Source organism: Vidua macroura, chromosome 7 (assembly GCF_024509145.1).
Source record: "Vidua macroura isolate BioBank_ID:100142 chromosome 7, ASM2450914v1, whole genome shotgun sequence".
Taxonomy (NCBI): domain Eukaryota; kingdom Metazoa; phylum Chordata; class Aves; order Passeriformes; family Viduidae; genus Vidua; species Vidua macroura.
The window spans coordinates 39942179-39959960 of NC_071577.1; the positions used below are offsets into that span (position 1 = coordinate 39942179).

The window sequence follows — 17782 nt, forward strand, 5'->3', positions numbered from 1 at the left end:
ACACCGAGCCCCGGGATGGTCCCGAATGAGCACAGGATTCCTCCCCGAATTCCAACCCTTCCAGACGGCACCAGGCAGTGCAGCTGCACCGTTCACAAAGTCACAGAGCAAGAAATTATAACAATTCTTTTCAGCCGTGTTTTTCTGGAATATTTGGTGGCGGTATCAAGACATTGAGGTTCAGTGTTTGAGCCCATTTTCTGTCCCCGGAAATGAATTAGAAATGGGGATTAAAAAAAAAAAGAAAATGCAGTGACTGCCTGGGTAAATCCCAATAAAAATATCCTTTAAGCATCCTGGATATAAACACAAGGCCATGCCACGAACCAGAGTGCTTTGAAACAAACCCGGCGCGAGCAGGGCAGGAAGGAGCCCCAGCTCCCCCCGCAGCTCCATCCCCGGCCCTGCAGCCTCTCCTGCAGCTCCATCCCCAGCCCTGCAGCTCCATCCCCGGCCCTGCAGCTCCATCCCCAGCCCCGCAGCTCCATCCCCAGCCCTGCAGCCTCTCCTGCAGCTCCATCCCCAGCCCCGCAGCTCCATCCCCAGCCCTGCAGCATCTCCTGCAGCTCCATCCCCCTGCAGTTCCATCCCCAGCTCTGCAGCCTCTCCTGCAGCTCCATCCCCAGCCTGCAGCCTCTCCTGCAGCTCCATCCCCAGCCCTGCAGCATCTCCTGCAGCTCCATCCCCAGTCCTGCAGCTCCATCCCCCTGCAGCTCCATCCCCAGCCTGCAGCTCCATCCCCCTGCAGCTCCATCCCCAGCCTGCAGCCTCTCCTGCAGCTCCATCCCCAGCCCCGCAGCTCCATCCCCAGCCCCGCAGCTCCATCCCCACCCTGCAGCATCTCCTGCAGCTCCATCCCCCTGCAGCTCCATCCCCACCCTGCAGCTCCATCCCCCTGCAGCTCCATCCCCAGCCCTGCAGCCTCTCCTGCAGCTCCATCCCCAGCCCTGCAGCCTCTCCTGCAGTTCCATCCCCCTGCAGCTCCATCCCCACCCCGCAGCTCCATCCCCAGCCCCGCAGCTCCATCCCCAGCCCTGCAGCTCCATCCCCACCCCGCAGCTCCATCCCCACCCTGCAGCTCCATCCCCAGCCTGCAGCTCCATCCCCCTGCAGCTCCATCCCCATCCTGCAGCTCCATCCCCAGCTCTGCAGCTCCATCCCCAGCCCCGCAGCTCCATCCCCAGCTCTGCAGCTCCATCCCCAGCCCCGCAGCTCCATCCCCAGCTCTGCAGCTCCATCCCCAGCCCTGCAGCATCTCCTGCAGCTCCATCCCCCTGCAGCTCCATCCCCAGCCCTGCAGCATCTCCTGCAGCTCCATCCCCCTGCAGCTCCATCCCCACCCCGCAGTTCCATCCCCACCCCGCAGCTCCATCCCCACCCCGCAGCCTCTCCCCTCCGCGGGGTGAAGCCGTGCGAGGTCACGGCGCTGCGCTGGGTGAGGCACACGGAACGTGACCCGGTGCAGATCCCGGCGAGCCGGGATTCCTGCTCCTCCCGGGATCCCCGGGCTGCTCCGGGGACGGCCGAGGAGCAGCACCACGCACGGCAAAGCCTGGCTCAGGTGGCACCACAAAGACTGAGTTCAACATCAGCCTTGTCTGGCCCTCTTCTGACCCAGAGCTGGGGCAGCTGAGAGGCGTTTTAAAAACTTTTGTTCCATTTTCAGGCTCATGAGAAGGGTGAGACAATAGAGGTGTTGTAATTCACACCATCACAATCAGAAGCCAACCATTTCCTAATTACAATACACCATCAGTGTTTCTTGGCCTATCAGCTTTAGCCACACCATGCTGTAAATGCCTTAAAGCAAATCATCTAAAATTAGCACTCGTGGGCTTTCATATAATATATTTTTCATAGCTTTATTTTCCTAAAGTATCCAGTCTTTTTTGCAAGGCCACCCATTGAAGCTTGTTTCTGGCTCCATTTCTCTCTCAGCAATGTCTGTCCTGTTCCATGGCATTTTCTAAGTCAGCATTTCTCGTCTCAAGGTTTGCACACAGATGCTCGCTGTGTGGGCCTTCTGTCAGGCTTGGAGAGGTTTCTACAAATCCATTTCCCACACAGCCTCTGCTGGTCTTCAGCTCCAGCATCCCTGTCCTTTGCAGCGCTGCTGGGCCAGGCCAGGGATCCAGCTGTGGATCAGCACATCTGGAGTTGGGCACTGTGGGTGGAGTTCCCTCCTTCAAACCCCACAGGCGTGGGAGGGTGATCCCAACAAAGAGTTGGAATAATTCAAAGTTTACTTTTTAGGGAAAAAAAGACCAAACAAGATATTCACAACAAAATTGTTTTAATGAATTAATTAATAAATATAGTAAATTTTAATATAGTGATTTATATTTAAATATAGTAATTTAAATATAGTAATTAATTAATAAATGAAGTAATTAATAAATTAATGACATCCCTGCAGGGGGTCAGGACAGCCATGGAACCACAACAAATGTCCACACCTGCCTCAGGTGACACAACTCATAAAACACAGAGAAACCGGCCCCAAACGGAGAGGAAAAGGAGCAGGGCAGGAATCATCAAATCCCAGAATTATCTGGGTTGGGAGGGACCTTAAAGCCCCTCCAGTGCCAGCCCTGCCACGGCAGGGACACCTCCCACTGTCCCGGGCTGCTCCCACCTGGCCTTGGGCACTGCCAGGGATCGCCACAGCTGCTCTGGGAATTCTGTGCCAGGGCCTCCCCACCCTCCAGGCAGGAATTCCGAGCAGTGTCCCTGGCCCAGGGCAGTGTCCCTGGCCCTGTCCCCTCCCAGCTGAGCCCTCTGCAGCTCCAAGGACCAAGCAGGGACGATGGCAGCCCTGCACGTTCCTGGCTGGGCAGGACGTGCAGCCCTCCCTGGGCTCGGATCTCTCAGCTCCTCGCTCCCTCCAGGTCAGACCCTCCTCAGCCCGGCCTTGCACAGCCCCTCCGTGCCGGGAAAGGAGGGAGGAACCTGGAACCACGGCGTGGTTTGGCTGGGGAGGGGTCCCAGAGCCCCCCCAGCCGTGCCAGGGCAGGCAGGGATGATGACAGGTTCCACATCCCAGTGCGATCCCACGTCCCTGCCGGGCAGGTTCAGGAGCTGGGAGTGCTTCAGCTCCTGTTCCCCATCAATCCCACCCCCAGAGCCCCTCAGGCAGGAGCTCGGTGTGCAGCTCATGCACTGCAGGAGCAGCTGGGGGCAGGGAATGCCCATGGAAAGGCATTGCTGGAGCTCCCAGGCCACTTCTGCTCCTGCTGAACCCCAGTCCTTCACCCCAAAAGCAATCCTGAGTGTAAGCCCCATCTCCCTTTCCGTGTTTCCCTGCAAACTCCAGCTCCAAGCTCTCTGTCCACAGCCAGAGGCTGGTTTATTTACTTAATTTAAATGAACCTTTCCTGCCAGCTCATCTCAAGGCACTGAGGCTGTTTTTAGTTTTACCTGAGCCTGTGACTGCAGAAGTGCCAAAGACAAGAGCAACAGCCGTGGCTCGACTTCAGCATCTCAGCTGAAGGGCTGGAAGGGAAGGTTTGGGGTTGTCATTTCAAGTCCAACCACAATTCAAGGAAAGATTATAAAAAACCCTCAAAACCCAAAACACTCAAACAAACAAACAACAACAAAGCAAAACAAAAAACACAAAAAAAAAAAAAAAAAAAACCCAAACCCCCCAGCACACCCTCTCCCCACAATGAAACTCCTATTTCTTTACCTTAATAAAAATGTGGGATTTTTTGATTACTTGGTTACTCTGCAATTTATTTCAAGCAGCAATAAATATTAAAAATCATCCAACTCCAACACTCTGTGGCCCGAGCAGGGCTCCGGGGATGCACAGCACTGCCCCTGCCCAGGTCCAAACCTCCTGTGTGCCCTCACTTCATGCTTTTGGGACAAATTCCCCTAAAGTCCACTAAAAAGAAAATCCAGATGAGCAGTTTCCCTTCGGAGAGTAAATAACAGCAAGACACAACTGCCACCGAGCCCAGGAGTATTTCCAAAGCCAGAGCAGAGTCCAGCCACCAGCTCTGGAGTCATTCCCATTCCCTTTGCCAGCTTTAGGGAGCTCAGGAAGGGGTTACTGAGCGCCAAGGACGCGGCTCCCAGCGAATTCCCTGCCCGGGAATGTCCCAAAGCTCACCTGGGGAAGGTCGGGTCTCCCCTGACCCCACGGGCACAGCCAGGGCAGCGGTGCCTGGAGAGCCGGGATCCGCCTCGGCGGCATTCCCGGAGCTCCGGGCAGCCCCGGGCACGGCACCGCCCCGGCTGTGCCCCCGGGCCGGGCCAGCCCCACCGGGACCGGGCCAGCTCCAATCGGACCGGGCCAGCCCCACCGGGACCGGGCCAGCTCCACCGGGACCGGGCCAGCCCCACCGGGACCGGGCCAGCTCCAATCGGACCGGGCCAGCCCCACCGGGACCGGGCCAGCTCCAATCGGACCGGGCCAGCCCCACCGGGACCGGGCCAGCTCCACCCGGGACCGGGCCAGCCCCACCGGGACCGGGCCAGCTCCACCGGGACCGGGCCAGCTCCAATCGGACCGGGCCAGCTCCACCGGGACCGGGCCAGCTCCACCGGGACCGGGCCAGCCCCACCGGAACCGGGCCAGCTCCAATCGGACCGGGCCAGCCCCACCCGGGACCGGGCCAGCTCCACCGGGACCGGGCCAGCCCCACCCGGGACCGGGCCAGCTCCACCGGGACCGGGCAGCAGCTGTGCTGGGCTGGGAACGCAGCAGCAGCACCTGGGCAGCTGCAGATCCTCAGGCTGGGATTTGGGATTCTGCATGCCCAGAATCCCTGACAGATCCTCAGGCTGGGATTTGGGATTTCCTTTCTCATTCCCAGAATCCCTGACAGATCCTCAGGCTCGGATTTGGGATTCTGCATGCCCAGAATCCCTGACAGATCCTCAGGCTGGGATTTGGGATTCCCTCTGCCATTCCCAGAATCCCTGACAGATCCTCAGGCTGGGATTTGGGATTTCCTTTCTCATTCCCAGAATCCCTGACAGATCCTCAGGCTGGGATTTGGGATTTCCTTTCCTATTCCCAGAATCCCTGACAGATCCTCATGGTGGGATTTGGGATTCCCTCTGCCATTCCCAGAATCTCTGACAGATCCTCAGGGCTGGGATTCCCTCTGCCATTCCGGGAATCCCTGACAGGTACAGGAATTTTTGGTTTCTAGGAGGAGCTGCAGACCCTCAGTGCTGTGGTTTGGTCTCTCATTCCTGAAGATCCCTGACAGGTACAGGAAGTTTTAAGGTCCAGCCACAAAGTTCATCTGGTACAGACTCTCCTAAACCCACCTTAATTTTTTTTTTTTTTTAATTTTTTTTTAATTTAGGGACAAGAACCACAGAATCCTAAAACAGTTTGGGTTACAAGGCCGAAAGTCCATCCCATTCCACCCCTGCCATGGGCTGGGACATCTCCCACTGTCCCAGGCTGCCCCAAGCCCTGTCCAGCCTGGCCTGGGACACTGCCAGGGGTGGCAGCAGCATTTTTGGTTGGGTTTTTTTCCCAGCTACAGGTGTGATGGACATTGCTGAGCTCCTGGGAATGTGGAAGTTGTTCCCAGAAGTTGCCAGCTCATTGCACAGAGTCTGTCTGGTGGCAGCACCCCGGCCAGGACACCCCAGGGACACCCCAGGACAGACCAGGGACAGCCCAGGGACACCCCAGGACACCCAGGGACACCCCAGGGACACCCCAGGGACACCCCAGGACACCCAGGGACACCCCAGGGACAGCCCAGGACACCCCAGGGACAGCCCAGGGACACCCCAGGACACCCCAGGGACACCTAGGGACACCCCAGGGACACCCCAGGGACACCTCAGGGACAGCACAGGGACACCCCAGGACACCCAGGGACACCCCAGGGACAGCCCAGGACAGCCCAGGGACAGCCCAGGGACACCCAGGGACAGCCCAGGGACAGCCCAGGGACACCCAGGGACAGACCAGGGACACCCCAGGGACACCCCAGGACACCCAGGGACACCCCAGGGACACCCCAGGGACAGCCCAGGACACCCAGGGACACCCCAGGACACCCAGGGACACCCCAGGGACACCCAGGGACAGACCAGGGACACCCCAGGGACACCCCAGGACACCCAGGGACACCCCAGGGACACCCCAGGGACAGCCCAGGACACCCAGGGACACCCAGGGACAGCCCAGGGACACCCCAGGACACCCAGGGACACCCCAGGGACACCCCAGGACACCCAGGGACAGACCAGGGACACCCCAGGGACACCCCAGGGACACCCCAGGACACCCAGGGACACCCCAGGGACACCCCAGGGACACCCCAGGGACAGCCCAGGACAGCCCAGGACACCCCAGGGACACCCCAGGACACCCCAGGGACAGCCCAGGGACAGCCCAGGGACACCCCAGGACACCCCAGGGACACCCCAGGACACCCAGGGACAGCCCAGGGACACCCCAGGACACCCAGGGACACCCCAGGGACACCCCAGGGACAGCCCAGGACAGCCCAGGGACAGCCCAGGGACAGCCCAGGACACCCAGGGACACCCCAGGAACACCCCAGGACACCCAGGGACACCCCAGGGACAGCCTAGGACACCCCAGGGACACCCAGGGACACCCCAGGGACACCCCAGGGACAGCCTAGGACACCCCAGGGACACCCAGGGACACCCCAGGGACACCCCAGGGACACCCAAGGACAGCCCAGGGACACCCCAGGGACACCCAGGGACAGCCCAGGGACACCCCAGGGACACCCAGGGACACCTCAGGGACACCCCAGGACACCCAGGGACACCCCAGCACCCTCGGGGTGTCTTTGGCCACCGTTTGAAGGCAGCAGTTGTGAGGCAGCTGCTGAGTGGAATCTGTGCCTGCACTGAGCCACGTCAGAGCAGATTAAAGCAGCTCAGGGCTGGCTCAGGCCCTTCCTAAGCAGCAGCCTCGCTCTTCACAGCGATTTCTCCCCAGCCCCAAAATAATCTGTGTGGAAAAGGTTGTGGAGCCCAGGCAGCCTGGAGTGAGCGCAGGAAATGCCAGGGCTGCTCACACAGCCCAACGTGCCTGCCCGTCCCAAAGGCTCACATCTCAGCAGCTTGATTTGATTATCTTGATTATCAGCATCTGCTTTGGAGCCTGCCGCGACCAAAGAGGAGACTTCAGCTCGAATCACAGCTCCTGTCTGTTCCCCGTGACAGAGCTGTCAGCCCAGGCTCGGAGAGCAAACCCGACTGCAGCAGCCCAAAGCCTCGGCAGCTGCCTGGGCAGGACCTTCCTGCAGGGATGGGGACAGGGACAGGGACAGGGACAGGGGAGAGCTCCTGGAGAAAAGGGAGCTCAGGGGGGGGGGGCTTGTGGCTCTGCACAATTCCTGCCAGGAGGGGACAGCCAGGGAGATTTGGGATCATCCCAGGGAACAGGGACAGGAGGAGAGGGAACGGCCTCAGGCTGGCCCAGGGGAGCTCAGGGTGCATTTTGGGGAAATCCCTTCCTGGAAAGCGATTTCCAGCCCTGGCACAGCAGCCAGGCCAGCGGTGAAGTCCCAGAGATGTTGAGCTAGAAATGCCAGCTTTGTAGGTGAAATATTTGGATGCCTTTTCTGCAGTGCCCTCGGCCTGGGCCGAGCATTTGGGGCTGAGAACCCTCCTTGTCCTCCTGCACTTCTGCTCCTGGGGCATTTCCAGGGTTTTCCAGCCATCCAAACCACCTCACGTGGGCAGCCCTCATCCTAAAAATCAGCAAATCTGGGATCACATCCCAGTTTGGCCAGGCTCTCCCAGCAGGACAGGAGTCTCTGGAATTCCCTGCCAGGAGGGGACAGCTGGGGAGGATTTGGGATCATCCCAGGGAACAGGGACAGGAGGAGAGGGAACGGCCTCAGGCTGGCCCAGGGGAGCTCAGGGTGGGCAGCAGCAGGAATTTCCCCATGGAAAGGGGGCTCAGGGATTGGAAGTGCCCAGGGAGGTTTGGAGTGCCCATCCCTGGAGGTGTCCCAGGAATTCTGGAGGTGGCACTCAGGGCTCTGGGTGGGCACAGGGTGGGCACTGCTGGGACTTTGGGACCTGGGAGGGCTTTTCCAGCCTCAAGGATCCTGGGATTCTCTGTTCAGCCCCATCTTTGGGGCCAATTTTTTATTCCTTTTCCTCTTCCTTTTCCTTTTATCCCTTTGTGGATTGGAATTGGAAGTAGGAGGTGCAAAAAACCTTCCCACAAAATTAGCCTGACCCTGAAAAAATGCACTTTCCTTAGTAAAACAATTTATCCTTAAAAATGCACTTACCTGAAAAAAATGGAACTTTGCCTAAGGAAATGAACTTAGCCTAAAAGCAAAACTAAAGAAATGAACTTATCCTAAAAATTAAACTTACCTGAAAAAAATTTTCAGAAAAAAAAAAACTCACCTAAAAATATCTTGGCATTGAAAGCAGAGTCAACTTTCCATATCTCATAATTATTATTATTGCTGTCATTATTATGAACATAAAAATTTATCCAACAATAATTTACACATTATATATTTATATATAATATAGATATTCTATAAGTGTATATATAAATTATTATCATTGCTGTTATTATTATTAACATAAAAATTTATCCCATAATAATTTATACATTATATATTTATATATAATATAGACATGATATACATTCTCTATAACAGTATATATAAATTATTATTATTACTGTTATTATGAACATACAAAATTATCCAATAATTGTTTATACATTTTCTATTTATATATAATATAGATATTATATACATTATAATGGAGTTAAATACACATGAATGGAGTTCATATACATTAAATACAATGGTATAGATCAATATTATTAATATCAATAATAATGATCATTGCAGTACAATTAGAACAATATTAATTAGGCAAAGGTGTTTTCTCCTCATCCCAGCTCCTGCTTTCCTGCTGCTCCCGGGGCTGGGTGCAGGAGGCTGGAGGGATCAATCCCCTTCCCCTGGCAGTGGCCCTGGTTTTGGGACACGGATTTTGGGACCTCCGGGAGCCGGGGCCCGGCTCTCCCAGCTCTCCCTAAATGTCCCAGGAACACAAACCCAGCTTTCCCTAAATGCCCCAGGGACACAAACCCAGCTTTCCCTGAATGTCCCAGGGACACAAACCCAGCTTTCCCCATGTTCCACAAGGGACACAAACCCAGCTTTCCCCATGTGCCACAAGGGACACAAACCCAGCTTCCCCTGAATGCCCCAGGGACACAAACCCGGCTTTCCCTAAAAGCCACAAGGGACACAAACCCAGCTTTCCCCATGTGCCACAAGGACACAAACCCAGCTTTCCCTGAATGTCCCAGGGACACAAACCCAGCTTTCCCTAAATGCCCCAAGGAACACAAACCCAGCTTTCCCTAAAAGCCACAAGGGACACAAACCCAGCTTTCCCTGAATGCCCCAGAGACACAAACCCAGCTTTCCCTAAATGCCCCAAGGAACACAAACCCAGCTTTCCCTGAATGCCCCAGGGACACAAACCCAGCTTTCCCCATGTTCCACAAGGGACACAAACCCAGCTCTCCCTAAAAGCCACAAGGAACACAAGCCCAGCTTTCCCTGAATGCCCCAGGGACACAAACCCAGCTTTCCCTAAAAGCTCCAGGGACACAAACCCAGCTCTCCCTAAATGCCCCAGGGACACAAACCCAGCTTTCCCTGAATGCCCCAGGGACACAAACCCAGCTTTCCCCATGTGCCACAAGGAACACAAACCCAGCTTTCCCTAAAAGCCACAAGGGACACAAACCCAGCTTTCCCTAAATGTCCCAGGGACACAAACCCAGCTTTCCCTGAATGCCCCAGGGACACAAACCCAGCTTTCCCTAAAAGCCCCAGGGACACAAACCCAGCTTTCCCTAAATGCCCCAAGGAACACAAACCCAGCTTTCCCTAAAAGCCCCAGGGACACAAACCCAGCTCTCCCCATGTTCCACAAGGGACACAAACCCAGCTTTCCCTAAAAGCCCGAGGGACACAAACCCAGCTTTCCCTAAATGTCTCAGGGACACAAACCCAGCTTTCCCTAAAAGCCACAAGGGACACAAACCCAGCTTTCCCTGAATGCCACAAGGAACAAACCCAGCTTTCCCTAAAAGCCACAAGGGACACAAACCCAGCTTTCCCTAAATGTCCCAGGGACACAAACCCAGCTTCCCCTAAATGCCCCAGGGACACAAACCCAGCTTTCCCTAAATGTCCCAGGGACACAAACCCAGCTTTCCCTAAATGTCCCAGGGACACAAACCCAGCTTTCCCCATGGTCCACAAGGAACACAAGCCCAGCTTTTCCCAGCTGCCCCAGGGACACAATCCCAGCCTGGGGAGATCCCGACCCTTCCCCTGCCCTGACCTCCCGGCTGGCCGGCTCCCATCCATCCACGCCTGGCGGAATTCCCGGAGCCGTCCCCGGGCCGGGGTTTTGGGCCGGGATCCCCGCCCCGCCGCGCGTCCCGGCAGCACTAGGTGGTGTTGCAGGGTAGTTTTGTGGGGAATTGGGGAAGAGGCAGGAATTCTGTGCCGCTTCCCCTCTTCCCAAGGCTCCAGACGTCATTCCCGAAGGTGCTGCGGGTGCCTCCGGCCAGCAGGGATGTTTGGGATCCGTTCTCCAGCCGCCCTCTCCGCTGGAGGAGGCGGTGCCCGGGCATCCCTCACCCCCACACCTGGATATCAGCTTTGAGCATCCCTGGAGATCACTCATTCCTGCTGTCTCGCCAGGAAATCAGATTTCCTATGGCCTCAAGGGGGTCTGGATCAGGTACTTCCACCTCCAGGGCTGAAAAAAATCCAGGGACAATTCCTATCACTCCAGGACATTCCTAAATCTCCAGATTTCACTTTATTTTCTCAGTGGATGGATAAAAAATTGGATCAAATTTCCAACCTGGATTATCACTGTCGGAACTCAACCCCCTGAAAGAAAGAAGGGAAATTTTCAATCAAATTTTTTGGTTCAGCATCAAAATATTTCAAAGAAGAAAATATTTCAAGCATCAAAAATATTTCAAGCATCAAAAATATTTCAAGCGCAATAAATATTTCAAATAAAAATATTTCAAGCGTCAGAATATTTTGAGCATTCAAAATACTTCAGAAAGTATTTCAAAATAATTCAGCTATTCTGGAAGCTAGAAACACTGCCAGCTTCCAGGGGAATTTGTGTTTGGATGGATCCAGAAGGAATATAAACAGATAGGGGAAGTTTGTGGCTATCCCATGTTGCATACAGGTAGAGATATCATAAAAAAAAAAAAACAAAAAAAAAACCACTTTATAAAATATGGTTTAGGTCCTGCTGCCCTGGCTAAGCCAGCAGTCAGCTTGGAGCTTCCCATGTGAAAAATCACAAGAATGAAAGCAGTTAGCACAACAAACTGCTCTGGCAGGAAAACCTTTTGCACCTGTAATAAACAGGAAATCTGTCCCATGGGAATCAGTGAAGAAAATATGGGAACTAACCAAAAGCAGGGAGATTTGACAGACGTACAGCCTGGCCATTCCAGAGCAGTGACCTCGGGTGCTGTTAGCCAGCTGGCTCTAACACGGTGCCTTCTGATATTTCAAATAAATGTGAGCTTTGTGAATAAAGAATTGGCTTTTCTGCATGGAGAAACGGAGTCCTGTCTGTTCCTGCTGCAGTCCCAGCCCTGCTCCTGCCCCCTGCACTCAGAGGCTGCAGAGACCAAACGAGGCCAAGGCTTGGTGAACGTTGGCAGGGGCTGCCCAGGGAGGTTTGGAGTGCCCATCCCTGGAGGTGTCCCAGGAATTCTGGAGGTGGCACTCAGGGCTCTGGGCTGGGGACAAGGTGGGCATCAGGCACAGCTGGGATTTGATGATCCCCAGAGGGCTTTTCCAGCCTCAGGGATGTTGGGATTCTGTGCCTGAGCCAGATCCAGCCCTCCTGGTGTAAAATCCCCAGTGAAACCCAACATTTCCCCCTCCCAGTCCCGGGAATTCACCCCTGTGCCAAAGTGCTGCTCCTGCCGCCCCCACCCCGTGTGCCAGAGGTTCTCCTGCATTTTTCATCATTCCAGCCCTGAACGAGCCGGGAAATCCTTAATGAGACATTTCCCCAGCCTCTGTTTTACATTCTGCCCGTGGCATAATGAGCCCGAGCTGGAAGGAGACGTCCCCAGCACTTCCCACTCCCCACTTCCAGCCGTGCTGCTGGGATTTTTCCCTGCTGGATGTTGGGAATTTATCACAGCTGTCAATAACCCCCGAGTCAAAGGCAACTCTCTGCCACGCTGCTTTTTTTTTTTTGGTTGGAAAGAATTCCTGCCCGTTTATCCTCAGGAATACTGGGGGGTGATTGCAGTCTGATAAATCCAGCAGCGATTTCTCCTTCACCCCCAGCCCCTCCTGCGGATGTTTCCCACTTTGGAGTTGCTCAAACCTTTGTCAGAGCGATTCCAAACGCATTCCAAACCTTCCCAGGGAGGTTTTCCAGCCTGGCTCTGCTTCCCACAGAACCCAGCACTGGAAGTTTCGTGCCTCCAGCTTGCCAGTGATGTCCTAATTAAAGAGAAGTGAGATTTATGGGGAGATGCAGCTTATTAGGCTAATTTGGGCAGCTGAGAGGCAGCCAACGTGTCGGGCTCGTTTAAATCCCGGGAGCTGATGGGACTGCCTGGGAATTTGTCTTTCACTTGACTACTTTTAATGGTATTTCTATGCTTGTGCCAGAGCGCTGGGGAAGGTCAGAGGATATCCATGGATCCATAGATTTCCCTTCCAGGACACTCCACCTGCACAAAGAGCACTGGCATTTTCCCCCGGTGAAAAATGGCTCTGGGGACTCACAGCTGGCTCTGAATCCTTCTCAGAGCGGCAGAATTTTTCAAAATGTGCCCCCAAATCCTCTTTTTTCAGCCTGTTTTCCTGTTGCATTTTTGTTTGGGACAGAGGGATTTGCTGTTGGAAGTGCGGGGTCATGGAGAAGTCTCTGTGTGCCCTGCAGACCTCAGGGATTTCTTCTGCATTTCAAAATCTCTGCTCAGTCGTCTGCAGCCCTCCTGAACGTTCAGCACATTTTTAGGGTATCTCAGCCATTATTTAGGATTTTTTTTTTCCCTGATAGATCATGGACATCTCTGGAGAAGGAGACTCCAAAGCAGCTGGGAAACCTTCTCCTTGGACATCTCTGGAGAAGAGACTGCAAAGCAGCTGGGAAACCTTCTCCTTGGACATCTCTGGAGAAGAGACTGCAAAGCAGCTGGGAAACCTTCTCCTTGGACATCTCTGGAGAAGGAAACTCCAAAGCAGCTGGGACACCTTCTCCTTGGACATCTCTGGAGAAGAGACTCCAAAGCAGCTGGGAAACGTCTCCTTGGACATCTCTGGAGAAGGAAACTCCAAAGCAGCTGGGAAACCTTCTCCTTGGACATCTCTGGAGAAGGAGACTCCAAAGCAGCTGGGAAACCTTCTCCTTGGACATCTCTGGAGAAGGAGACTCCAAAGCAGCTGGGAAACGTCTCCTTGGACATCTCTGGAGAAGGAGACTCCAAAGCAGCTGGGAAACCTTCTCCTTGGACATCTCTGGAGAGGGAAACTCCAAAGCAGCTGGGAAACCTTCTCCTTGGACATCTCTGGAGAAGAGACTCCAAAGCAGCTGGGAAACCTTCTCCAGCCTCAGCAGCAGCATTCCAAGGCTCTCCCATCCTCACCCTCACGAGAAAATTCCATGGGTTGGGGCTGGCAGGAAGCCGACCCCGGGGAGCCGTGGGATGGTTTGGGATGGAAGGGACCTTTAGGGACCCCAGGACCTGACCTGGGCCAAGCTCTGCTGCACTGGGGGTGCTGGGAAAGCTCAGATCTCTGGATGGACGATCCTTGGGAACGTCCGAGGTCAGCTCTGGGGAAGGCCGGGCTTTGTCACCTCCGGCGTCACCTGCACAGTGACACAACCTCTGTATACTGGCACTCCTTCGGCACTTCCCCCAGACGGATTTTCCTGTTTCTTGTCATCCATTTACCATGGAGTGTGGCTGTGATCCCACTGATGCCATGCCATGGATCCCCATGCCATGGATCCCCATCCCATGGATCTCCATACCATGGATCCCCATGCCATGGATCGCCATGCCATGGATCCCCATGCCATGCCATGCTCATCCCCATCCCATCCCACTGATCCCATCCCACCCCATCCCATCCCATCCCATCCCATCCCATCCCATCCCATCCTCATCCCCATCCCATCCCACTGATCCCATCCCACTGATCCCATCCCACTGATCCCATCCCATCCCATCCCCATCCCCATCCCATCCCACTGATCCCATCCCATCCCACTGATCCCATCCCATCCCATCCCACTGATCCCATCCCACTGATCCCATCCCATCCCACTGATCCCATCCCATCCCATCCCATCCCATCCCATCCCATCCCATCCCATCCCATCCCTCCTGCTGGCAGACAGGGAAGAGCTTTGGGGCCCAGTTTGGGATAAGCTCTCCTCCAATGAATTCCCACTGCCAATCCCAACACAGCCAGAGATCCCAGCACCCCTGGGCTGTGCTGACAAAAACGGGAGCTCCCCTGCTGGATGCGGGGATTTAGGAGCAGTGCTCCTGTTTCCTCGGATGCTACATCCCAACAGCCCCGGTCCCCGAGCCCAGTGCCACAGGGACAGCGGCCCAGGGCTGGAGGATTGTCCCTCGTGCCTCATCTCCCATTGTCAACACGCTCCCAGCCCGGCTGTGCCGCCGGGATTGCCGCTGGAACCCGCGGCAGTGTTTGCCCTGATCCAATATTTGTCTCACTCCGCTCCTCCCCGGCAGTGTTTGTCTGATTCCCGAGCGGCTCCAGGCTGTGTTTGTCAGGACCCGGCTCCTTCCCTTGGCCGCTGTAAACGCCTCGCTCCTGGAATGTGCGGCGTGGAAAAACCCGGGACAGGGAATGCCCACGGGCACCAGTCCCCAGCCCTGCCGCCCCCAGCTCCCCTCCGCGGGCAATTCCCTCCCCAAATCCCGGGGGAAAGGGCTGAAGGACTTTGGGAATTGTTGTAACGCCACTCCCAGCCCCAGGACCGGCTCAGCTGGCCCCGGGGTGTCCTCTCCATCCTGATCCTGAGCAATTCCACTGAGGAAGGGACAAACAGCAACCAAAACACGGGATCAGGCCGGGAGGGACCTCTGGGGTCACCGGGCAAGGAATGAGGGGGGAAGGAGGAAAAGGGGAAGGAGGGAAAGGGGGAAAAGAACAGGGAAAAGGGGAAAGAGAGAGGAGGGCAGGAAAGGAAAGAAGGGCGGAAAAAAGAGGGGAGAGAAGGGGGAAACAGAGGGGAAAGGAGGGGAAAAAGAAGAGAAAAGGCAGGGGAAAGGTGGGGGAAAGAAGAGGAAAAGAAGGGGAGAAGAAGGAGGAGAAGAAGGGAAAAAAGAAGGGCAGAAACCCCAGGATTTCCCCCTTTGGGTGTCATTTATCACCTTTTACTCTCTCTTTCCCTTCCTCTCATCTGTCTTGCACAAATCATGGCTTGCCTTTCATGCTGAGGACCAGGCTGGAACATGTCAGGGAGAATTCACGGACAGAAACGACACAAAGCTTCTCTCTGGATATCTAAAATGCTCCACAATATTCCCGAGCTGGGAGCTCTTTCAGGAGTTCTGCTTTAAATAAAAGAATAAATTAAAAAAATGTTCCAAATCAGCGGTGACCTTAAACCAAGGAAATTGTGCCCATCCCTCCCTCTCCTGCTACGGAGGAGCAGCCCTGGCAGCGCGGAGCCCAGGACGTCAGGAATTCACAGGCTCCAGCACTTCCAGAAGCCTTCTTGGACAAGGTTTCTGTTTAATTGGCTTAAAAAGCCACTCTTCTCCCACACGGGCTCCTGCAGAGCCATCTGTGCAGGGAATTGGCAATCTGGAGAAGGAGTCTGTGGAGGAATTCGCCCTGCCTGGCGCTGCTGGGATCTGGGGGGAGGAGAATTCCAGAGGTGGCGCCCAGCCGGGACAGCCAGGGGAGAGTGAGGGCTGCAAAGGGCTCTGGGAATTCCAGGGGCACTGGGAATTCCAGGTGTACTGGGAATTCCAGGTGCTCTGGGAATTCCAGGAGCACTGGGAATTTCAGGGGCGCTGGGAATTCCAGGAGCACTGGTAATTCCAGGGGCACTGGGAATTCCAGGTGTACTGGGAATTCCAGGAGCACTGGGAATTTCAGGGGCGCTGGGAATTCCAGGAGCACTGGGAATTCCAGGTGTACTGGGAATTCCAGGAGCACTGGGAATTTCAGGGGCGCTGGGAATTCCAGGAGCACTGGGAATTCCAGGTGTACTGGGAATTCCAGGTATACTGGGAATTCCAGGGGCACTGGGAGTTCCAGGAGCACTGGAAATTCCAGGTGTACTGGGAATTTCAGGGGCACTGGGAATTCCAGGTGTACTGGGAATTCCAGGGGCACTGGGAATTCCAGGGGCACTGGGGATTCCAGGTGCACTGGGAATTCCAGGAGCACTGGGAATTCCAGGGGCACTGGGAATTCCAGGGGCACTGGGAATTCCAGGCATACTGGGAGTTCCAGGAGCACTGGTAATTCCAGGGACATTGGGAATTCCAGGGGCACTGGGAATTCCAGGGGCACTGGGAATTCCAGGTGCACTGGGAATTCCATGTGTACTGGGAATTCCAGGTGCACTGGGAATTCCAGGGACATTGGGAATTCCAGGGGCACTGGGAGTTCCAGGAGTACTGGGAATTCCAGGTGCACTAGGAATTCCAGGGGCACTGGGAATTCCAGGCATACTGGGAATTCCAGGAGCACTGGGAATTCCAGGTGCACTAGGAATTCCAGGAGCACTGGGAATTCCATGTGTACTGGGAATTCCAGGGGGCACTGGGAATTCCAGGTGCACTGGGAATTTCAGGGGCACTGGGAATTCCAGGAGTACTGGGAATTCCAGGGGCACTGGGAGTTCCAGGAGCACTGGGAATTTCAGGGGCACTGGGAATTTCAGGTGCACTGGGAATTCCAGGTGCACTGGGAATTCCAGGGGCACTGGGAATTTCAGGTGTACTGGGAATTCCAGGCATACTGGGAATTCCAGGTGCACTGGGAATTCCAGGGGCACTGGGAGTTCCAGGTGTACTGGTAATTCCAGGTGTACTGGGAATTCCAGGCGCACTGGGAATTCCAGGGGCACTGGGAGTTCCAGGTGTACTGGGAATTCCAGGGGCACTGGGAATTTCAGGCGTACTGGGAATTCCAGGCATACTGGGAATTCCAGGTGCACTGGGAATTCCAGGGGCACCGGGAATTTCAAGGGCACTGGGAATTTCAGGTGTACTGGGAATTCCAGGAGCACTGGGAATTCCAGGGGCACTGGGAATTCCAGGCGCACTGGGAATTCCATGTGTACTGGGAATTCCAGGGGGCACTGGGAATTCCAGGTGCACTGGGAATTCCAGGCGTATTGGGAATTCCAGATGTACTGGGAATTCCAGGGGCACTGGGAATTCCAGGTGCACTGGGAATTCCAGGGGCGCTGGGAATTCCAGGCCTGGCCCATGGGCAAGGACAGAGAGGAAACCCACGGGGATGGAGGAGCTGGGCCCTTTCAGAGTAATTGTGGCGAGGAGATGAAAATTTGTGTTCCTCGTTTTCTTTGGATCGAAGGTGTCAGAACCCAGAATGTCCCTCAGACACTCCTGGATGTTCCAGGCCCAGGGCAGAAGCCTCTGAGACCCTGGCAGGCAGCCAGAAACCCCTGTGGCTTTGACTCTGACCCATGGAACAATTTACCAACCTTGCAGGGAGAACAAGAAATCACAAAA

At 55.2% G+C, this 17782-nt stretch overlaps 1 protein-coding gene across 1 annotated transcript; it reads left to right on the forward strand.

The window, feature by feature from the left end:
- Window positions 1–16654: 16654 nt before the first annotated feature.
- Window positions 16655–17574, forward strand: LOC128810367 (hibernation-associated plasma protein HP-25-like; the record flags this gene model as incomplete). Its single annotated transcript, XM_053983166.1, has 2 exons — window positions 16655–16732; window positions 17464–17574. Coding segments are annotated over 2 exons (189 nt in total), but the record flags the coding sequence as incomplete, so codon positions are not given.
- Between the last annotated feature and the right edge of the window lie 208 nt (window positions 17575–17782).